The 24,986-nt window shown below is 39.9% G+C and overlaps 1 protein-coding gene across 2 annotated transcripts in view; it reads left to right on the top strand.

The window, feature by feature from the left end:
- The window catches only part of OPRM1 (opioid receptor mu 1), a gene marked incomplete at both ends in the record, with an annotated part of 60,819 nt that extends 36,078 nt beyond the window's left edge, over positions 1–24,741 (top strand). Inside the window, 3 exons of one of the 2 annotated variants that reach the window (XM_080699964.1) lie at positions 4,337–4,689; positions 5,496–6,016; positions 24,703–24,741. In XM_080699964.1, the coding sequence (XP_080556090.1) occupies positions 4,337–4,689; positions 5,496–6,016; positions 24,703–24,741 (913 nt within the window). Of the gene's footprint in view, positions 1–4,336; positions 4,690–5,495; positions 6,017–8,800; positions 8,846–24,702 lie in introns of those variants that run through there. The other variant, XM_080699963.1, reaches the window with a different exon arrangement.
- Between the last annotated feature and the right edge of the window lie 245 nt (positions 24,742–24,986).

Consider the following 24,986-nt stretch of genomic DNA (forward strand, 5'->3'; position numbering starts at 1 on the left):
TATAATTTCCTTTTACCTATTTATCAAGTTGGTGAGCCTCTGTGATTCAAAGCATGAGTAATTGGAATTAGAATGTTGGGTATCTTTAGAGGAAGGCTCTATGGATAACTTGAGAAAAGCTGAACCGTATTTTTATTCTTTTAGTATTTTTAGTTAACAGGTGCAATTATATATTTATCATGTGCAACATTATTTTTAATTGAAATAAGCATATGCTGCAAATACCTAGTGTTCAGATAAGCCTGACAAAAAAGTTAGAAGGATGATGAGTCAGAAAATTGACCTTAAAGAGCCCCATTATTTAACATAAAACACTCTATTAGAGATAAGATGTGAAATGTACAGCCTTCTCAGTGGGATGTGACTAATGCAGTCAAGCATGCCTTTAGATCATACAAGTCCATAATCATTGATCTATCTGGCAAAAGTTATTTTACTGCATTGGGGAAGAACCTTCTGCTCATAAAAATGTTAAACTTCTTAAATATTATGGTCAATTATTTTTAAAGCCCTAAAAGTCACAGTTCCAATTTTGGTTTTGTTTATTTTTACACGTTGAAAGGTCTTATCACAAATATCTTTTCAGCTGAGGCTGTTTCAAAAAATAAAAACACTAAAAATTAGGATTGGGGATGTAGCTTGGAGATACAATTTCCCTGGATTCTATCCCCAGTGCTGCAAAAAAAAAAATCTTTTCAGGTTTGCTTTATTTATAGTTCTCATTAAATATGTTGTTTTATCTTCTGATGTTTATTGGCTTTTCCAATTAAATCCTTTAAGAAATAGAACTTCTAAAGAGACTCAGAAAAAGCCCCCAAATCTAAAAGTGGGGAGCCTTTCTGGCCATCGTGCAACTTGACGTAGTATCAGAATTGTAGAGCTCAAGAAGCAATTCCAAACAATTGGCCCTGGGGAGGTTCATGAAATCCTCCTTTATAGTTTGAGTTCCTGATATTTACTAGAACTGAAACACTCTCCTGGAACACTAAATTAAGGCCCTAAAGTTCTTTAGATTCCCAAACTTATTAGCTTACCACCCCCTTTTCAAAAAAAGAAATTACTTACCACCCCCCTGGGTATCTACTACCCCCTATTTTTAATCAATACCCCTGAATTTCCCCCCAATACTCTCAGCCCGTGGAACATTTTGGGAATCTATGCACAGGTCCTACATGCTATTGCCTCTAACCATCAGCCACGTTGGGCTGGATGATTTACAGTCTTAGCCTTATGTGACTGTGAATAAAAGGCAGTAAGCACAAGCTGAGCTTTAAAATGAGCTCATTATACCACATAAATGAAAATCCCAGGAATTCAGACATGGGATCCTCTGTTGCTCTTTCAAGTCCTTATCTTATGGGTTGGGTCCATTTTCAGACAAGCTTTTCCAGCAAGTACATACCACACACTATGTCCAGTTTGGGCCCCATGAGAAAACTAATATCCTCTTTCTGCAGAAATCTTTTTCCCAAAAAAATCTCATTGGCTTTTGTATTCGTCCATTTTCTATTACTATGACAAAATACCCGAGGTTGGATAAAGTATAAAGAAAAGAGGCTTATTCTGCACGCAGTGCTGGAGACTGAAATTCCAATCAGCCTGGTGCTGTCTTTGGTGATGTTCCTTCACTGCATCACATCATGGTAAATGGCATCATGATGGGAGTGAGTGCAAGAGGGAGAGATCGCATGACCAGAGGACACTCTCAGAGACACCAGGAAGGGGCCAGTCTTGCTCTTTTTTAACAACCCTCTCTCAAGAACTAACCATGGTTTCTTAGAAACTACCTTAATCCCTTTTGGAGGCAAAACCACAGCTACCCAGTTACCTCCCACAGGGGCATGTCTCTTAAAGATCCCTCCAACATTTAACATCACCACACTAGGGACCGAGCTTCAAACACATGAGACTCTGGGACACAAACTATATCCAAACCATGTCCAGACCACAGCAGCTCAGTCAACACGTGCGACCGTCACTGACCATCCACTGAGGCCTCAGCCCCTTCGTGTCATCGTGCCCTGAGGGCATGGCAAAGCGCATGGACAGAGAGGGGGTGTGAGGGACTCCCCAGAGAGAAACCCAGTAAGATCACTGAAGGAGGGCAAACAGACAGTGAATGGAAAAATACCACACGTTCAGTATTTGCCAAATGGGCTTCCACTAAAGATACAATTTATTATTGCAAATGTACCTGCTTAGCCCTTAGCACTCTCAAAGACTGCTTCTTGCAGGCTTTGAAGACCTGTAAAACTCTTAGATACTTAGCTAGAAGAGAAAAATCCATATGTCCATATAAAGACTTATACAGAAATGTTCCTAATAGTAAATAGGTAATAGCCAAACACTGCAAACAACTCAATTTTAATTAATAGATGAATGGATAAGTATCATGGTATAGCCATGCAATGGAATAGATCTTGGCAATAAAAAAGAATGAATTAATAATGCATGTGGTGACATGGAGGAAATTCAGAAAAATTACACTAAGTGAAAGAAACAAGATTTTTTTGTGTGTGTGGTACTGGGGATGAAACCCAGGGGCTTTCTACTCCAGACTACACTCCCAGATCTATGTTTATATTTTTTATTAGGAAACATGGTCTCACTAAGTTGCTGAGAACCTCACTAAATAGCTGAGGCTGGCTTTGAACCTGCACGATCCTCCTGTCTCAGTCTCCCAAGTACTGGGATTACAAGCATGCACCACCACGCCCAGCTAAGAAGCAAGATTTTTTAAAAGTACATATTGAAATAGTTTTGCACACGAATTTCGAAAATGCAAACTACTCTCTAATGAGTACACCACAGTCAATGATTCCTTAAGAACCAGCGGGTGTGAGCTTTCTGGAAGGGGCAGGAGGAAAAGACTAAAGAGCTGTGAAAGGAAACCTTCCAGGGCGGAGGTAACTGGAATGTTCAGTAATGTTTTTAGGGGCTGGCGATGTTTTTTTTCTTTAAAAAGAAGATATGAAATATTTTACACTTTGTAGGCCATGTGACCTCTGTTGTAAAGACTCAAGTCTGCCTTGTGACATCAAATCAACTATAAATAAAGTGACATAAACAAACAAGTGTTGGCTGTGCTCCAATAAACCATTCACAAAAAGAGGCAGCATGGCCCCCATGGGCAGGTCTACAGCTCATGGTTGTCCAATACTTGATACTGATTATGACTATGGTGGTCTCATAAGTGTGTACATGTGGCAAAACTTATCACATTGTACACTTTATGCAAGTATCATTGATTGTATGTCAGTTACAACTCAATCAAGCTACCAAAAATAAAAACAAGGGCCAAAATATTTTTGTGCGATTATCTGTAATCTCAGTATTTGGGAGGCTGAAACAGGAAGATTTCAGGTTCAAAGACAGCAACAGCAATGTAGCAACTCTCAACATCCTAGCAAAACCTTGTTTTGAAACAAAAAAAATTAAAAACTAGCTGGTGTAGCTAGGAGGTAGAATGCCCATAGGTTCAATCTTCAGAACCACAAATAAATAAAAACAAAATAAAGCTACATTCTCTATTATTAACTGGTAAAGTCTGATCTTCTCACCATGGTATGCATGTTCCTCCACATATTGGCCTGTATATCCCTATCCATCCATACCCATGGTTCCTCCCTGATAGAATTCTACCTTCCAGCAGTACTGAATACACACATCAGACCATTCCCATTCTACCTATTAGTTAGGATACTCACTACTCTCTCTACCTGAAATGATCTTCTACCAACAGTCTGATTCATATTCATACATATACTTTAAGATCAAACTTGGGCATGTGCACTTCCAAACTGTCTCCCATCTGACTAGTTCTATTTCTTTTGCCTATACTGTTCGATCCCACATTTCTATGCCCTTTTAGTGGCCTGTGCATTTGTATGTGTGTTGTGTATATATAAGTACATATACACACATAGTTTTACACTATTATAGTGCCCAATACTTTTAACTATATCTACATATCTAAAAGATTCTCTTGTATATTTAGAATTATTCAATCCCCACCTTGGCCACTAGATAGGGAGCTCCCTGTGTTGATTACACCTGCCAGTGACTGCCACATTAAAAACAACCAAAAGCCTTTGATAAGTCAACACATTTGCTATTATTAAAGCCATTTTGCAGATAAGAAAGTCGATAAATATTGAAGAAATTATGTAGTCATCCCATAGGCACATGATTGTAAATAGCCAGGCTAATACATTAAAAGGGTCTGTCTCTAATCTCCAATGTTGCCCATTAATGCATGCAGTTTTCCTATTGGAAGCTCACTTGTATTTCAGGCTGGTGTCTTTGCTGACCCTGCCAATGCTTCTTTATCTTCTAGATACACCAAAATGAAGACCGCCACCAATATCTACATCTTCAACCTCGCCCTGGCTGACGCCTTAGCCACCAGCACCTTGCCCTTCCAGAGTGTCAATTACCTAATGGGAACATGGCCCTTTGGAACCATCCTCTGCAAGATTGTCATCTCCATCGACTACTACAACATGTTCACCAGCATCTTCACCCTCTGCACCATGAGCGTCGATCGCTATATCGCAGTCTGCCACCCCGTCAAGGCCCTGGATTTCCGCACTCCCCGAAACGCCAAAATTGTCAATGTCTGCAACTGGATCCTCTCTTCTGCCATCGGTCTGCCCGTCATGTTCATGGCAACAACAAAATACAGGCATGGTGAGTGCTGTTGCAAGCCCAAAGGGTGGGGTTTATTGTATTTTATTTTATACCTTTATTGGTACATTATAGTCTCCCTTCATAATGTAATTCAAAATGACAGTGACACAGAGGGTTTAGAGCTTGATTTGTTGGTGATGTCGTGAGCCAAGTCAAATATATGGAGTGGTCCAATACCTTCATCAAGTTGCAATTTTAATTATTCTTTCTCACAAAATGCTTTTGAGTAGGAAGCTGTTCCTGTTATTTGAAGCCCACTAAACATTTTAAAGATAATATAATCTATGTGTTACTAATTATTTCCTTCTGACCAAAATGGTGAGTAAATATGAACATCATTCTCCCAAAATTAATTGGTATTTCAACCCAAAGAGTACCACATGGAGACTTGCTTTAAAAATTCAGGTGGCTGCCTACATGGAAAATGTATATTTTTAGATTTTGGAGCAATTAATAATGAACTACCTACCCAAAATATACATTAGCAAAAACTTCCTAGAAACTTTAGGAACATATTATTTATATACAATACAAATCCCAGAGTATCTAGTCAGTGGTGAGAATTCCATAACTGCTCACTGAATGAAAGCTTCATGTGTTCTAAGTGGACAGCAAAAGAAAAAATGTAAAAATGCAACTTTCCCTGAAAATAAACAGAGTTGAGCGCCTTCCACAGTTTCCGAAAGCCGTCCTTACTGACTCGTATTCATTTCAGATGTAAATTAGGGAACAACATGGCAATATTCATATCTGGTGATACAGTTAAATGCGCTGCGAATCTTTCCTGACATCTCTTTTTCTCCTAGGTTCCATAGATTGCACCCTAACGTTCTCTCACCCGACCTGGTACTGGGAGAACCTGCTGAAGATCTGTGTTTTCATCTTTGCCTTCATCATGCCTGTCCTCATCATCACTGTGTGTTACGGGTTGATGATCTTGCGCCTCAAGAGTGTCCGCATGCTCTCGGGCTCCAAGGAGAAGGACAGGAACCTGCGGAGGATCACCAGGATGGTGCTGGTGGTGGTGGCCGTGTTCATTGTCTGCTGGACTCCCATTCACATTTACGTCATCATTAAAGCCTTGATTACGATCCCAGAGACAACCTTTCAGACGGTCTCTTGGCACTTCTGCATTGCTCTAGGTTATACCAACAGCTGCTTGAACCCAGTCCTCTATGCCTTTCTGGATGAAAACTTCAAGCGATGCTTCCGAGAATTCTGCATCCCAACCTCTTCCACCATTGAGCAGCAGAACTCCACTCGAATCCGTCAGAACACTAGAGACCACCCCTCCACAGCCAATACGGTGGATAGGACCAACCACCAGGTGAGCAGTTTCTCCAGTTAGGCATACCTACTGGGGGCGATATAAGAATTACAGCACCAGTCCAAGATTTTAATCCCTAGAAATCAGGATAAGTAACCAGTTAATTAAGGTTCTGCCTGAGAATTCAGGGGAAAGTGGGGAGAAAATTGTAATTATGGTGCAGAGAGGAGCTTTGTTCTAGAAATGTGTTCTGTGTATTTGTGCATGTTCATCTAGGGATAAAGATATGCCAGCTAGCCTCACTGTATTACTGGCCCTTTCTTCTATGAAAAATTAATGACTTTATCATAATGTAGAAGTGATCCTGATCTAGAATCCCTCTCATTTTCCCCCAGAAATGTTCTGTATTTCAAAGATATCACTCCAATATCCCTATCACATCTCAAAATCCAGTCCTAGCTGAGGGTAGTGGCATCCACCAGTATTGGTAGTGATCTCAGTATTTGGGAGGCTGAGACAAGAAAATTGAAGGTTGGAGGCTAGCCTCAGCAACTTAGAAAGATCCTGTATCAAAATAAAAAATGAAATAGGATGGGGGGGGGGATAGCTTGGAGGCAGAATGCCCCTGGGTTAAATTCCCAGTACCAAAAAAAAAAAAAAAAAAAATCTAGTCCTACAGTGGCTCTGTGGATAAAGAGCCTTGGTCACTTGGCCACAGGTATAAGATAAGGCAGAAAACCAGTGTCACACCAAAGCAGAAAAGAGGAACAATGCCCAGCCCTAACTCTTATTTAGCTATAATTTTATAAACATTGATATCTGAACTCTCAAGCAAATATGGAATATATTACTTAATTGTTAGAATTAAATTAATTTTATAACATCATAAAAGTTTGGAATGATATTGAAAAGAGGGACAGTATTTTGGACATACATTCCCATACCTGGGAGAAGACTAGATGGGGGCATACATAAAAAATTCAAAATTCACGAGAAATACGAAAAGTCATGAAGGAGGAAAGAGAGAAAACTGTCTCCTGCCTATTCTCACCTTACTAAGTCACTGTTTTGCAAAATGGGACCCATGATGTAAATCAAACATATGCCTTAATCCTTAATATTAATTTAAATAAATAAATTTTTAGATAACAATGCTAAAATCCTAAAACCACAGTGCTTATCATTTTATAGGCAGAGTTCAAATTCAAATTACCACTAAGGTAAGTGCTTGGGTTTGAACATTGGATAAAGTTTCTAGACTCGAGGGACAGGATCTTGGGGACAGAGACCCCATAAAAACATAGGAAGTTGGGTCTCGAGGAACCAGAGAGAGGCCTTGGCTGCCAGGGGGTGCAGCTGCTCCCCGTCAGGGCTCTTCACCTGCCCTCTCTCATTGGCCCCTTACATCCTCTCTATGGCCACCCTGTTCAAACTAGGCTCCTCCTTTCTAATTGACCATAGGACTTAGATAATATAGCGCAGATGACCCTTTGTTAGGGAACATGAATGCTCATACCCCAATAGGAAAGAAGGCTAAAACAAACAAGACAGCTGGCACCCCTGGAGAGCAGCTCCGCGCCCAGCCCAAAGGAAATTATTAATTTATTCTGAATCACTTCTAATTCCATCTCAGAAATAAAAGCCAGGAAGAAATGGTTTTCTACCTTGCTTCTTTCTTTTCACTTTGTTTTCCCACATCAGGATCGCTAAGCCTGCTCCTTGTACTAAGCAGTCCTCCTGTTTAATGGTAATCAAATAATTTTGTGAGTCACTTAAAACACAAAACGATTTAAAATTTTTAACTTGGGGTAGCACATTAAAGGATCCAATTGTAAGCTTTCAGTCCTGAGCTAGATTAAAACGTCTTGCTCTGGAGTAAAATTTATCTGTTGGAGTAAAGTGTTGGCCCTCCCTCCCTCCACACTCACCTGAACCTGCTCTCTCCTCCAGGCTGGTTAGGGCGGGCTGCTTGGTAGGATGCCCCGGGCCTCTGCTGGGGCCTCCTGTCACTTCTAATCCTTTCCACAGCCCTTCCTGGCCTCATTATCCTAGAAACACCGCTCCTAACCTGTCTGCTGGAGCCTCTCTGAGTTAAGCGTGATGTCTTCAATTGCTCGGACACCACCTTTCTGATTCCCTTCCAAGTCCCTAGTCTTCACATTAGCGTGAGGCTCTCACACAGCCAGAGAGGGGAGGAAGGAAACTAATTGGAGAAGTTCTGTTCTAAGTAACTAAAAGGTTTGCTTTAAAAACACAGCCAATTAGAGGACGTATCTTCCTTGCTGCTTCTGTAAAGAAGCTCAGTGTCAGATTACTGCAGAAACACATTAGCCCTGGAATTGGCCAGTGCCCAAATGCCCAGTGAGGAGAGCAGAGAAGCGAGGCTGCCAGGAAAAGAGGAAGAGACACCCCGACATAGTTAAAGATACATCAAAGATCCTTTTCACTAATCTCTACTAATGTGTCATCATTAGGGAACAGACAACTGGGACAGTATGTAAGCCTGTGGTAACAGTTCCAAAAATGTATGGACACAGATTTGAAGGAGAAATCAAAGACTTATGGATGTGTCTACAGGACTTTTTTATTAGTTATACGAAGTGGGAATATGATAAGTGGGTGATTAGTAGTAGCTGTAGGTTTTTTACTATTCCTTTGACATTATGAGCCACCATGTTTAAAAATGCTAATTGAAATTGCATTAAATTTTCAGCTGCTTGTTATAAGTTTTTAAAGGTTCTAGATGCTTATGTTCTGTCTATGTGTTTGTATTTTCTCTAAGAAATATATGTATATATATATTTGTCACATTGCCAACACATTAGTCAACCTCATATTCTGCAGATCAGAGGTCCAATACCAAACCTTCCCAGGGTGTCTGTATTCTGACAGCTGTACACTGAGGCCATGTCCACACAGCGCAAAGTGAAGTGGCGATGTGTCATTTATCAAGGTAATTTGATAAGCCATATGAGAAAATCCCATGTCCCAAATAAGCATTGAGTCCTACTTATATAGTTAAGGGTATCTCCAACAGCTTTTGCCATGTAGTAAATCATTCCAAAATGTAGTGAATGGAAGCAACTATCCATTTAGATACTGCAGCAACTATTTATTTAGATTCTGCATTAGGAATTTGGACCAGGTTTGCCTAGGCTGCCTGTCTAGTCTTGTTGGACCTCCTCATAGTCAGCCTCCAAACAGGCTGTCAGCTGGCCATGCAGGATGACCTCAGCTAGCATGGTGGGCTCCATATGGATTCTGGTTCTCCAGCATGTCATCCCAGCCTTATTTCCACAGTGACCCGGGGTTCTGAGGATAGATAAATAAAAAATAATCATAATTTATTTTGAGGCCTAAGATCATAAGTGGCACAAAGTAGGCTGAAACAGGAGGATCACAGGTTCAAAGTCAGCCACAACAACTTAGCAGGGCTCTCAGCAACCTAGCAAGACCATATTTGTAATTAAAGAAGATGAAGAAGGAGAAGCAGAAGGAGAAGAAGAAGAAGGAAGAAGAAGAAGAAGAAGAAGAAGAAGAAGAAGAAGAAGAAGAAGAAGAAGAAGAGGAGGAGGAGGAGGAGGAGGAGGAGGAGGAGGAGGAGGAGGAGGAGGAGGAGGAGGAGGAAAGACATTCTCATGGTTTTTACAGGTGAAGGTACCATGTCAATTTACAGTCAAAGATGGGATCAGCAGGTAAAACGGACTCCACCTCTTGCTGAGAGGAGCTGCAATCACACTGCAGAGGGGTGTGGATAATCATGTCCCCTTTTGCTAACAATCCATGGTGGACAAATGCTTCAGGGGACAAATGAGCCATCATCACCGGTGGCAGGAACATGTCTGTCTTGCTCCTTCTCCACTTTCCATCTAGCTGTATCTGAATGAATGGGTGATGGGCAGGCTCGTGGTAGTTCAGGTGTAGAAAGTATGGGAATGACTTCTTTCTCGGGAAACCAAGTATCGTCACACTCTGGCATGTTTCAGGCTCCCCCTTCAGGAACAGGAAAAGACTGACAGTAGCCTTTCTCTGTTTTCCCCTCCTTAGACTTTGGTCTTCTGACTCAAGTTATACTTTTCAAAAACTTAGATATGCATGAGACCAAGAGCTAATCCAGTGCCCTAAACAGACCTCATCCTCTTCTTTGTTCATTCAAGGCTCTGCTTGCTGTTCCCATTGTAGCATCCGTGCCTGACTTATGTGTAACCTGTCGTCTTCATTTCTTCCTGCTCTTTATTAGGTAGACTCCTGCACAAGCGTTCGTTTTTCATCTGCACTGAGTACAGTTGAATTCTCTGCCTTCCTGCCATCCTGCTGCTGTCTCACTGAACTCTGCTTTGCTTCAGAATCCTTCCCCACCTAGTCTCACCAGTTCAGGGCCAATTCAGACCTGAGCTGCTGCTCCCCGCTCACCAGCTTTCCCTGCTTGGTTTCCATCCCAACCACATTCTGTAGTGCATTTTCTATTTTGACACCTATGTGATTTTTTAAATAACAAAGGAAAAAACTCTATTAGATGAGTTAGATTATTATTTAAACAGCTAGTGAAACTAACTATAGCCATTAATAAGACAATATTTTACATTTCTCTGTAGGACAGGATACAAATTAAGAAATGCTTCTATATATCCTATCACATCTGTTTATTATTATTATTTTTTTTGGTGGTGGTACTGGGGTTCCTGGAAGCCCTTCTATCTTCAGGCTACACTCCCAGACCTATTTTTACATTTTTATTTGGAAACAGGGTCTCCTAAGCCAGCGCGCGCGGCTGGCTTCGAACCTGCACGATCCTCCTGTCTCTGCCTCCCAAGCGCGGGGATGACAAGCGTGCGCCACCACGCCCGGCGCATCTGTTTATTATAACAATCCCGATGGATAAACTTCTGCTCCCTATGTTCTGCCACCGTAAATTAGTATTGCATGATCTCTGCCAGAGATTCTCAAACTTTATTATGAACTCTAGAAAATGTAAGTTCTTAAGAATTCCTCTAAGATATAATGGTCAGTTATGTGAAACAATTTTTTAATAAAACACCAATTAAAATTTCTGGTTAAAATTATAACTTAATCTTCAAATACTACTAAACGTATTGTTTAGCAACCTGGGTAATTTTTTCACCAAGTGAAACATGAATTTTGCAAAATAATGAAAAAAGGGGGCCTTAAACCCCCCATAACTATTTAATATATCTATCAGTGAGCCTTATCAGACAAAGTAATGTAACAGCAATAAAACTACATAATAGCATGCCCTGCTAATTCTTCTCCAACAATATGGCAAGTCCATTCCTAAACCCTTTGATTGCCATCTTAAAAGCACTTCCTTGACTTTCATTCAAAGTAGCAGGTCAAGAAATTAGGCAAACTTTGCATGTAAATTAACTACAAAACTGTATTATCCCCAGCTAACAAAAAGCAGAAGCCTGATTTTTAAAACCAACTATCTCACTCTCAGTTCTCAGAAGCTGTTGTTGTTTTTGTTTTTTTTGTTTAAGACATCTGTGGAGAGCTAATCTGGGAAGGAAATGATTTAAATTCCATGACAAAAGCCCCAAATGAGAATAGCTCACAAAATTACAGGACTGGGCCACATCCATGCATATTTTGTGAATGAAACCAAAATGGCTGTTTTTCCAATTCTTTGGTTTAAAAGGGAATTGATGTCTATCATTGTGTGTGTGTGTGTGTGTGTGTGTGTGTGTGTTTGCATGTTATAAGTGTGCCTTATTATATATGTCTAGAAGTGAAAATTTCTTATAAATAGAAAAACCTGGGATGTTTCTATCAATTAGCTATAATCTTGGTGGATCAAATGTTTTTTTGTTTGTTTGTTTAGTGGTACTGGGGTTCCTGGAAACCCTTCTACTTCCGGGCTACACTCCCAGACCTATCTTTATACTTTTTTTTCTTCAATAAAACAGGATCTCTTAAGCCAGCACACTGGCTTTGAACCTGTGTGATCCTCCTGTCTCCGCTTCCCAAGCACGGGGATTACAAGCGTGCGCCACCACGCTCAGCAAGAATGTCTATTCTTAAAAAAATATTTGGCTTTAAGAATCATATAACATAATAATAACATCTAATCTATTGATTCGTTAATAACTGAACAGATATGTCTTATTTAATCATATAAGGTGTGGATTATTATCTTCATAATTGGAGAAACCTATGTTTAAATTGTGGCTGAGGATTAATTTAGGTTGGATGTTATAACCCAAGCTCTTAACCAAGGTGCCCTACCGTCCACTAGTCTGTTTTTTATATATAGTGTGATTTCTGATCTCTAATCTTTAGGGAAGTTTAATGTAATGATTGGCGTATCTAATATAATTATAATTTTCTCATGATTTTTGTTCCAATTACTGGTACATGAAATATAGCAACATATTTGTCTTTAAAAAAACCACTTTAAAATGTGATGTCATCTTATTTGGCTAAACTTAGGTGATGAATTGCTATTTTATAGCCATCTATAATGAAAACATTTATTGAGATTTAGTATTTTGAAACATGTCAATTTTTATTTTCTATCTCACATAATTTGGGGAGTTAAATAGAAAAGATGGAAGTGAGGCAGGAAGGGAGAAAGGGAGAAAGAAAGGGAAAAGAGCTAACCTGCAGACATTTTGGACTGAAGTAAGCCACTTCTGCCTACTATTCTGTGTCCATACAGACACCAGATATCCCAGGAATCCTGGAAAGATAAAAAAAAAAAAAATCAAATTTTATCTGGGTTATTTCTACTTTCTATTTCTACTTTCTCACATTATCAAGTCTTTATAATAAAGTTTAAGACCATATATATATATATATATATATATATATATATATATATATATATATATTCTATGTTTTTACATTGTTATACATTGTGTGTGTGATCCAGAGTCCCTAATGGTATGCCAGTCAATTAAAGCAACAAAATAGATGATTTATTATTGTGTTGAAATGAGTACCTCTATGTCATGTGAAAGAAAAGCAGTCAATTGAAGATATCAAGAAATAAGGTCACTTTAGTCAAGAAAATTCCAAATTCGTTTTTAAGTTTTGACAAGAAAATGCAGTGAGTAGTGGATATGGAATGGAATATGACTACAATATAGTTGACAATGAAATCATCTATCCCATCTTATAGTTTACTAACTAAGCAAGAATCTCTTGCTGTTCTTCCTCCTTCTCTGTGCCTGCTCAATCAGCTTTATATTAAAAAATCCCCAAATATGACTAAATAAAGGGTCATTCACATTTAACTCATCAACTAAAAATCCTTCTCTTTTTGAGCTACTCTTTGGAAATGAAAGGGACCCACGTCACTCTTTTGCAGCATTCACGAATGAGGCTTACAGTGTGACTAGCACATACTTTATGAAATTAAATGAATTACAAAACTATGGGATATGTACACAATGGAATTTTACCCAGCCATTTAAAAAAAATTATATCATTTTCAGGGAAATGGATGGAACTAGAGGACATTATGCTAAGCAAGTTTAGTCAGTCACAAAAAGTAAGAAAATGGATGCTTTCACTAATATATGAAAGCTAAGGTGAAAGGGGTCATAGGAGGAACTCCAGGTGAAAAAGGTCATCCTATAGAGGAGCAAACAAGGCAGCCTAACTGAGGGGATGGGAGTGGAGAAGAGGGAAACTCTAAAGCACATGATGTGCATAAAAAAACATAGAGATGTCAATCGCTAAGCCAAGCATGGAGAGAGGGAAGGGAAGGGAATGGGATAGGGAGGGGGTATGATTTAATGGGGTGATGTGTGCATGTATACCTCCACAAGCTTTTTATCCCATTAAGATATATGAAATCAAGGCACCAAAAAAAAAGAAAAAAATTTCTGGTCACTTTAAAAACTGTATTGGAAGCTGGATATGGTGGCACACACTTGTAATCACAGCATTCAAGAGGGTAAGACCGAGGATCATGGTTTGCAGACAGCCTCAGCTACTTAGTAACTTAGCATTTGCAACTCAGTGAGACCCTGTTTCACAATAAAGAATAAAAAAAATAGGGCTGGTGTAGCTCAGAGGTAGAGTGCCCCCTGGTACTGCAAAAAAAAAAAAATTCATTGGAACAATAGACTTTCAAGTATCTATAGAATAAGTAGATATCAAAAGTTAAATGTTGAAAATGCAACAGGATTTATAAAGCAAATGCAAAACAGTCACATTTCATAGAATATTGGAACTAAAGAAGAACACTGCAGATAATCTTGTCCAAACCTCCTCTTCCTTCAGATGGGGAAATTGTAGGTCAGAAATGTGTCATTTTAATATATGCCTTCTTTCTAAACTTAAAAAATAAAAATAAAGTTTTTTCAAACCTAATTTCCAAATAAAGTTGAAGAAAACTTTTGTAACTAAGCAAAAATTTAAATAAAATATTTTATATAAACTCCAATATATGTATATTTATTTTAAATTTTTAAGAAGGTAGGGGAAATGTTGAAATTTGATAAGAATAGTAGACATCATATAAAATTCTAAAAAAGAAAAAAAAATTTTTTTTGCGGCACTGGGAATGGAACCCAAGGGCATTCTACCTCCAAGCTACACCCCCGGTCCTATTTTCAGTCTTTTTATTTTTGATACAGGGTCTCACTGAGTTGTGACGGGCCTTGATAAGTAGCTGAGGCTGTCCAGGAACCACGATCCTCCAGTTTCAAACTCCCAAATGCTGGGATTACAAGCATATGCCACCACGTACAGCAAAAGAAAAAAAAAAAATTGATGGCACAATCATTCACACAGACTTTACCACTGACAAGGTGAATATCACTGGGCAGTTTTCTGAATCTCTCTGGGTCTCAGTTTCCCCATCTGAAAAAATGGCAATAACTATAAAGCCTCCACTTAGGATTGATGGAAGCATGATTTATGATCATCCAAGCAGCAGGGTAGGGTGGCATACACCTGTTATCCCAGTAGTTGGGAGGCTAAGACAGAAGGAGCGCAGGTTAAGGCCGGTCTCAGCAATTTAGCAAAACACTCAGCATTCTAGCAAGACCTTGTTGAAAAACTATAAATTAGAAAGAAAGGGCTAGGGGTGTAATATGGTGACAGAATGTTCCTTGGGTCCTATTCCCAGCACCAAATAAGTAAATAAATAATCAAAACAAAGTATCAAACAATCGGCCATTATCATTCTGAGCCACTTAGTGGCTTTATTCACTATTTCCATCCTTTCTGTTTTCTTTTGCTCCCAAACAGAATTTCATCTCTTGTTAAAAAAAATAATAAAAATGCCCAAAGAGATCATGAGGTGTTATAATCCGAGCTTTCTCAACCTTGGCACTTAGTGATCTTTCGGGCAGCTATAAACTACAGAGCATTCATCAAAATGTCTCCAGTCACTGCCAGTGTCTCCTGGAGGGAGGGCTCGAGGATCAGTTGAGAACTGTTCATCTACAAACTGTATTTAATAAATAAGAATGCATCAAGGTCCAAATTGGTCATGATGCCTTGAAGTCGTGCCTGGGAGGGTTGGAACTAGACCCCAGATACACTGATTTTAGTCTAATTCTCCTCTGATGTTTCATTTCCCAAAAGAAAGCTTTCCACTATCCGATTGCCAGGAAAAAAGTCTCAGTATTAGCGGAAGACAAGAGGAAAGCACAATTCTTCAACCGCATTTTACTTTAAGCTTCTCTTTCAAAGAAAACGATCTTCAGCCTGAAACATTATTAAGAAAGAATTTAAGGGCAATAAAGGGGAAGAAGGCGCTGTGAGAGAATGCTGGAAGGCTCTGAATGAGGTCAGACCTCCCGCGATATTAAAAGGTTAAGAAAACTTGTGGGTAAAACACAATTCATAAAACACAAATTACAAGCTCTGAAGGGAAGGAGGAGGCAGAGTCCTGGGAAACTTGTGTAAGGAAAAAGCGGTCCTGAGATTAATAGAAGCATCAGAGCACATGAAAACCACAGGATATTTAGCTCCGTGCACACTGTTTTCAGAACCTAGATATAATATTACCAATTCTGAGAGCACTTAAAAAGGCAGCCGACAGCCTCCCAGAGGCAAGAGCAGACTAATGACTGCTGACAGATTTTATTTTCTTAGAGAATTACTGGACAGAGAAGTCAGATAAGCAGAATACCAACAGTGTTTGAAACAACAGATTTGACAACGCTCATTAGTTTCTGTAATACTGTACAGTACATAAGGGTGAAATGAATATAATGGTACAATGAAATAGAGTGTGAATGATAGTAAATATAAAAGAAAGTCACAGGGATTGTGTGTGTGTGTGTGTGTGTGTGTGTGTGTGTGTGTGTGTTTTACTGGGGATTTTATCCAGGGGCATTCTACTTCTGAGCTACATCTCCAGTCCTATTTTTTAATTCTTTGTTTTGAAACAGGGTCTCACTAAGTTGCAGAGGACCTCACTAAGTAGCTGAGGCTGGCCTCAAACCTGCTATCCCCCTGTCTCAGGCTCCCAAGAACTGGGATTACAAGTGTGTGCCACCACGCCCAGATAACAGGAACTTTTATTGCATGGCTAACAATATGATAAAGACCATCTTTATCTTTGGAATGATCTATTACATCAATAGAATTCTAGTGTCTGGAACCTATGAAATATTAGCCACACTTCAGACCTCACGCTTTAGAAGTGAGATATGTAAATTAGATGTATTCAGAGATAAGCAAGCAAGAGAGGGGAGGGAGTTAAAATAACTCCACATCTAGATGCTGTGTGCATGTACGTCACTCTCATTAGGAACTACATTATGATGTGAGACGGTAAAACACCAATAAAAGTATAAAAATTACTGCACACGATTACAGAGGAAGACTCCGAGGAGCCCAGATAGTTACCACATACTTAAAGGAATATGAATAGAGAATTGGCTTTATCCAACAGAATCCCACTAATTAAAGCCAACAGGTGGAAAGTCCAGGGAAAGGTATTTCAATACAACCAAAGAAAGAGAATTTTTAACCCACTATTGTGGTATGACTGATATACAGAAATATGAGTTTAGAAAGTACTTTTTTTAAGCTTTGAGACACAGAAATTTCCTTGTTGCTAGAAATTTCGAATATCCAGGCATAAGCATTTTCTTCTACATCAACACTGAGAGAATTCCAGTGTTAAGATCTGATGATTGGGAAATCAGAGGGAATGATTATTTAAATTGAAGTTCTCAGGTTCCTAGCTCACCAAGTTCTTGTACAACACTGCTACAGTGAAATATTAACGCAGTCCATGCAAAGCAGCCCCATAGACAAATGTCAGGAACTGCTGCCTGTTATCTTTCTGCCATGGGAATTGATACTCTGTATCAGCATTTTAAATGCTTTGAAAAGCTCATGTGAGATTGTGAGGGTAGTGTGTGCAAATATATTTTGGCTTTTAAGCCAAAGTTCTCAGATTCATCTGAGCACAGGTCCAGTTTTTCAGGGGATACCTTATAACATCTCACAGAATAAAGGCTTCACTAAGCAGTTTTGAAAACTCCAGTGTAGACCATCAGTCCCAGTTAGCTCTGAATCTGAAAATCAGTGTTTCCCTGGAGTAAATGGCAATCTCTCATAACTCCAGACATTAAACAATCTGAAAAGTAATTTTTGAATGCTTATTCCCACTTATGTAAAATAAGTGGTCTAAACATTTCAGTATGCAAACAAAATGCTAAAACTTCATTTCTCTGAAAATAGAACAAGTTGTGCTTTGAGTTTTGCTTTTTTTTTTTTGCTTTGTTTTGAAGATTGCCACTTTCTGGTTATGATTATGAGAAAAAGGTCTATGTAGCTTTGGGATATGTTTTTATTGAATTAAATTACACATGGCTAGGAGCAAGCTTTATAATTGACAGATTCTTTTGTTTTGAACAGCATGTTTTTGAAGAAAATGGATTTATTTTAAGAAGTATCTAGACTCAACTGTGAAAAGCATACCAAAGGTGGAATATTACTATATATTGTAAAGGAACATAAGATTGAAAGTCAGGGAATGTGGGTTCTGGTGCCAGCCCCACTGATGATGCCTGTGTGGCCCTGGTAGCCCAGCTGGTAGCTGATTAAGGGTTCTCTTCATGAGCAGGAGTTTCTTAGACTCTTTTGCCCGCTCAAAAATTAAGACTATAGTCTAGGTTTGATTGATTACTCCATTCAGATGGAGGGGCAGCCTCTCTTAGTGGACAATATAAAGAATCACCAAAGCTTTATTTTATTAGAGAAAAGATTTATCATAGGAAAAAAGTAAGTCCATATTAAAGGGAGATGAATGCATATAGCAAATCAAGTCTGGATCATTTGCGCTACTAGATGATTCTACCTCTCATTGAATTGTCTTTTACTGAAGTAAGACACCAGTAGCCAAGATCACAGTGTGTCTGTTTAGACAATGCTGCTTGAAAGAACAACGGGATTCCTCCTACATAACTGGGCACTTGGAGCTCTTTGTGCATGACTTATCAACGCCAAAATGTGTGTGAGGACCTGTTTTTGTGATTCACATAATGAATAAGATTATTTGAAGCTATTACTGAAATTCTTGTCACCTTCAAAAAGCTCAGTTCTACCATTGGCTTTAGTTGCACCTCTGGATGGCATGACCAATAAAGAAGGGAAATGCAAGTGGAGGAGAACAGCTATGAAATAAAAATATTAAACCAGCTGTTTTCATTCAGTACACTGGGACACATCACTTCTAAAATTCTCTGTCTCTTCCACAGACTGATGAAGTTGAAAAACATTATCCCTTAAATTTTCTTCAGCTTCCAAACTGCAAGAAATATACATCAATCTTCATATGGAGAGAGACTAAAAGTGCCTTAAATAAGCTCTAGTATGAAGCTTAAAAGATTTTCAAACATTTTTAATAAGCCAAAAGATATCCCAAAGGGATTTTCCAGCTGACTTCCTAGAAATATTACATTTTTTAAAACTTTTGAGAAAAATAGAAAACTGCTGGTAGAGAATTGCATTATATCTATGTGTCCAATGTATGTATCTAAGTATTGCCTCTGATGTCAAATCTCTTGAAATGCACAACTGCACTGAGGCTATTGCCAGGATAGAGGCCCAGCCTTAGAAAATGTCAGAGTTCCAAGATCCCAGAGGACATGTTTCAGCAAGTAAGCAGGTTGACTTGTGACAAAAATAGACAATGTGACTCAGTGGACCAGAGAAAAGAGTTTATTGCTCACAGCACAGCAAACAGCAGGAGTAGAACCATGGTACTTACAATCAGAGAAGCCTGGAGTTAAGAGTTCAGCATCTTTTGTAGCAGGAAACAAACCAAACCTCTCTCCTTCAAAAGTGAGAGTCCACTGGTCATGTTGTGGTCTTCACAGGTCAGGAAGAATAGGTTGTAAGTTGACTATGTGACTTGCTATAGAAACAACTGGAGGTTCAACTGGGGGTTAGAAGATAATTAGGTTTCCACTTCAGGTCAGACAGCAAGAGTAGGCAGGAATGCCAGTCGAATGCATTTCTTAATTATTCACCTGTCAGCCCAGCATATTCTTGGCTAAAACTAAATTTCCATATGATTATATCATCCCATCATCAATTTAGTTTAGACATGCTTGCAAACACTAGGACCAAATCCGTATCGTTTATTTCAAAATCAATAGTTAAGGTTGGTATCAAGAAAATCTCATCTACAGGATTTAGGTCAATCTGTAATTCTGACATTTACCATGCACTCAAGGATTCCAGGCTTAACTGAATAAGTCCTAGAGAGGACTAATAAGTCTAATTTCAGATAACCATCTAGCTTTCTTACTGTGGTCTTTCTGGATTTTGCTAGCATACTTTGGTCTTAATTCAAATACAAGAGGCAGTTGGCAAACATATAAACCCTCTCTGTTGATCAGAATGCAGCCTAAGGCCAATCAGTGACCTATTTACAAACAGGGAGTTCATACTGACCTGCTGGATTTTTGTGGTTTGCTCCTTCTCATTGGCTTTGGTAGTTAAGTTGAAAGAGAGATACCAGATCTATCTCTAGAACCTGGGCTCCAACGCCAAGAAGCAACATTCGCAGTGTTCTGGGGAAACAGGAAACTATCATCCCTCAAGTAAAAGATCCTGCATACCTGGGTGCCCAACAAAGGGACCCAAGGATTGGTGCCCTTGCCAGTAACTACAGGAAGTCAAAGAGGAGCAGCTACAACCACTGTGGAAAAATGCCTACTGCACCCTCCCTCTCACATATGAGCATATAATAAAGGGGACAGGTTATTCCTGTTTGACATTCATTGATAAAGATGATTTGGATCACCCTTACATTAGTGATATAAGTCAGCTGAGCAGGGTCACCAAGTCGTTAATCCTGGACAGCTATACCTGTAATACCTCACAGGCTCTAGGTTGTCAGAAGCATATGAGTCGGAATGAACTTCATTAGAACAAGCTTACCCCTGTGTAAGAGTTTGTTCCTGTGCAAGAGGGAATCATTTTCAGGATCTGCCTGTGATGGTATCAGATTCATCAAAAAAATAATAATAAAATAATTAGGGCCAATCAGGCCAGTATGCATGTGTTTTTCTGATCCCATGGCAGATGATGGGGGTAGTGGGGACAAATCCAACAGTAGTACAGGCAGTCAGAGTTGCTGCTTATTTTTTATTTTTGATGGACTATGTGATTATTCTGCCAGACTGAAGAGCTGGAATTTGTTAAAAATAAAAAGAGTGTTAATAGTTCCCTTCTCCCAGGTTTAAGGTGTCCCTTCCCCCAATGACGTAGGCAGTAGGTCCAGGGAGGCAGGGGTCCAGAGCCTCAAGGGGGATCTCTTTTGCTCTTCCAGAGAACTTGTGGCTCAAAAGTGCCCCATGGCTGCCCTACTGGCACTGACTTCAGTGCCACCTGCTGTACAGGGCCCCAGCTAAATGTGGCAAATTTACAAAAAACAAATTTAACAACACTGGGCGTGGTGGCTCACGCTTGTAATCCCCGCGCTTGGGAGGCGGAGACAGGAGGATCCTGCAGGTCTGAAGCCAGCCGCGCTGGCTTAGGAGAACTTGTTTCCAAAAATTAAAAAAAAAAAAAGTTTAAAATAGGTATGGGAGTGTAGCCCAGAGGTAGAAGGGCTTCCAGGAACTTCGGTACCACACACAAAAAAAAATTAACAACAAAATGGATACAAAGATAAGTCATATATTGTCTGTAATTCCTCAATAGTTCAATCAAGTGCCTGGCTTCCTTTCTGGAAGGAGAGCCATAGGACAAAAAAATGTTTTCTTAACTATCTCTGGGATCAGATCACATCATTTCTAAGATTGTGACTTAGGTGGCTGGTCCCTATGATTTACCAGAAGTAATAAGCCTTCATGTGATGTAGTATCTGCAAAAATTATTATGGCCTATCAACATAATATAGTAGGAACAACTCACCTACAGAAAAAGAGAGACTCGGCTTGTGTTTGGAGCCACCACTGGTAGAAAAATAGCAAGAGAGTGCAAGGAGTACTTCAACCATAGGGTAAAATGTTTTGGAGTCTTAGCCATAAAAGCAGTCCTCATCTTTGGGGGAAAAGGGATTTTAAAAATGTAGGACCCAAGTCCAAGCAGTTACTCCAATGGGTAATTAATTCATTTAATCACAATGTCTGCAATAGCATGGGACAACTAGAACTATGCTGTGTCAATTAAATTCAGCGTATGACCATACACTATAAGTCTCCAGGTCCCATTTACTTCCTCTATTGGATGCGCAGAGCTATTATTCTATTGAGATACTGCATTTTTCATTAATGTTGTTGCACTTAAGTCCTTAATCGGAGCTGTGTTCTTCCGAGAATTCTAATTGTCTCTTTTTGAAACATGGAGGAGAACCAAGAGGTGATCTGTCATGTGCTCCACCCTCCACCCTCTACATGTGGCTCTGGCAAAGTAAAAACTATCCCGGGGACATCACAAGCATTCATACAACAAACACATCAGTTATCAGTGCCGATTACACAGGACACCAAAGGAAGACCCAAAGGGTGCACAACGGGAGTCCAGCCGGCCCCACCCAATGGCCACAGTTACTTCCAGCCCCATATTATTCTGTTTCAAATCTGGCTGATTAAATGTGTGGTACCTGCCCCTCAAGAGAACCTAGTACTTAGGCATTTGGTCCAGAACACTGAAAAGACTCTAAAAATCTCCCTTACATCCCCATGGTACTTTCCATACCATCTTCGGTCAGGGGCAGAGGTTCAGAGGAAGTAATCTCTGAAGCACCCAGTGGCCTCCTGGATCCTCTCATCTCAGCCGGGCGTGGAGGCGCACACTTGTATCCCAGTACTTGTGCAGTTGAGACAGGAGGATCACAAGTTCCCCCCCCAGCTAGTTAATGAGGCCCTCCACAACTTAGACTCTGTTTTAAAATAAAGGATAAAAATAGGACTGGAGTGTAGCTCAGAGGAAAAATGACCCTGGGTCCAATCCCCAGTACAAAAAGAATAGGAGGGGGAGGAGACAGAAGAGAAGGAAGAAGGAAGAGCAGAGGAGGTGAGAAGATCCATTTCCACAAAGGAATCTGTTCTATAGGGACATGTAGAGTGTCAATCATGTGCACAAACCACTTTTTTGTTTTTGCATTACTGGGGATGAAACCTAGGAGCATTCTACGTCTGAGTCACACCTCTAGCCCTATTTTTTATTCTTTATTTTAAAAGAGTCTCGCTGGATTGCAAAAGGCCTCGCTGAGTAGCTGAGGCTGTCCATGAACCACAATTCTGTCTCAGCCTCCCAAATGCTGGGATCAAAGCATGCACCACCAAAAGCCAGCTTCCTTTGTTAGGACCCACTATAGACGGAAATCTGAATGTCTCTGGTGATCATGCCATCAGTCCCTTCTATGGAAGTCTGTGTCTTCACAGACATAGCCACATGGCCATTCGATTAGGCCCCTATGGAGAGGCTTGGTTTATTGCCACCCTGGGCTTTGTTTGGGGCTGCAGATATGCTGCCTTAATTGGAGAATACTCTTCATCCTGACACAGCACAGCAGCCAGTGTAGAATCTCCCAGCAAGAAAAGTAGTATGTCTTCTACCTCACAGAGAGGACAATCCTAACATCTCATGCAGCGACATCCCTCAGGCTTTGAATAGTGTTCTCCAAGACATTACATGCAGTTTTACTGACCTCCAGAAAGTTTCCTTGGGTTGGTCATACTGCAGTCATTGAAACAGAAATCCAGAGTGGCAAACCTCATAGTTGAGCATAAATCTGTCTCAATAAAATGGTGGCTTAACAGCTCAGAATCTCACATAAGAAGGCCTGGGTGCTAATGTTGACCTTGTAAGAACATTACCTTCTCAGCCCACAGCCCAGTGTGTAAGAGCATCTTAGACTGTTGGTCACAGCATCCCTGAACTTCCTTCCTTATTTCCCTCTCTGCATGGGCATTCTGTGTGGACATAAGGCCCTCCAGGTGTCTCTAGTTGTGACTTGATGCATTTTACTTTCCTCTCTGATGGGGCCCAGCATTCTTATAATCCCCCATCCCTCAGGAGAGCTGGACAACCATACAGCTTATTAGATCTCACCCTTTACCTCCCAGCCTCTATCCACTGACCCAACTTGAGCTCAAGGGGGAGATCAAAGGTTAACCCTTCGTTGCCTGCTTCACTTGAACCAGAATCATTGCTAGCAGCCCCAGGAAGCATCCAAATGCCCCCGCTTTTTTTTTCTTCCAAAAAGTGGTTACCTCTCTTGTCATCCCAGACTTTATGCCAGTTTGAGAAGAATTTCAACCTCCTAGAAGATGGTAAAATAAAAAAACCACGATCCAAAGATGATGACTAAGCAAGCACAACTAAGGTTGCGGTCACCTCGCCACCACCCTGTGACTCCGACCCTGGCAAGAGGACAGAGGGACTCAGCTCATGACAGCAGAGCAAATAGCAAGCAATAGAGGCATTAGCATGAAGGTGCCAAGACAGTAACAACTGCTTGTCAATTGCAAGCCTCATTCCATTTCCACAGTGCCGCCCCCTATGTCAAGCCTTGCTCCTGTGCCTGAGCAAGTGTCATATCAATGATTCACATACGCTAACATTACAGTAGGGATGGGGATGCACTTTAGATCAGTTACTGCAAAAAAGAAATACCATTAATTTTGAGAATCGTTTAAGAATTTTTAAAATATCTTTTTTTCTAGAAATAAACATAAAAGTTATTTCAAAGGAAGGCAATGATTTTTTTTGGTTTGGAAAGTTTGATCAAGTCATAAATTATTTGAGGATACAGAGTGAGGAAGAAGGTAAAGGATAGAGAGAGAATAAAGAGTTTGATTTAAAATATATGTTCTCAGGCCGGGTGTGGTGGCGCACGGTTGTAATCCCCACGCTTGAGAGGCAGAGACAGGAGGATCACGCAGGTTCGAAGCTAGCCGCGTTGGCTTAAGAGACCCTGTTTCCAAATAAAAATATTTAAAAAAAAATAGGTTTGGGAGTGTAGCCCAGAGGTAGAAGGGCTTCCAGGAACTCCAGTACCACCAAAAATAAAAAAAATAAAATATATGTTCTCAAGGCAATCATAAATAATATATGTGATGACTAGTATAAATTCTTCTCCAATAGTGTTCACGAATGGTAAAGAATATTCATAAAGACTGCAAAGCTTAATTGATGTCTGGATGTTTAGGAAAAATTCCAAGGGTTCCAGGTGAAAGTATATATATATGTCTTCTATATAGTTCTTACACATATAGAAGATGCTTAATTAATGTGTGATGTAACTAAACTTTAAATGATTACTGTTTTTGTCTTTCTTTTTTTCCTTTCAGCTAGAAAATCTGGAAGCAGAAACTGCCCCTTTGCCCTAACTGGGTCTCAGGCCATCCAGACCCTCCCTGAGCTTAGAAGCCACCATCTACATGGAAACAGGTCACTGATAGAACATGTAGCATAGGAGACTCTTGTTTCCTAGGAAAGCGCCTACTTCTGAATCATCAAAAGTCTGTCCTGACTGCACATTAGAGAAACATTCCAACTCTACCAAGCGCTCAGAAGGAAAAGATGGCATCGCCTGAATGAACCCAGTTTGTGTATATAATCAAGAGGAAGATGC

The sequence above is a fragment of the Muscardinus avellanarius genome, assembly GCF_963383645.1.
Source record: "Muscardinus avellanarius genome assembly, chromosome: 8".
Taxonomy (NCBI): domain Eukaryota; kingdom Metazoa; phylum Chordata; class Mammalia; order Rodentia; family Gliridae; genus Muscardinus; species Muscardinus avellanarius.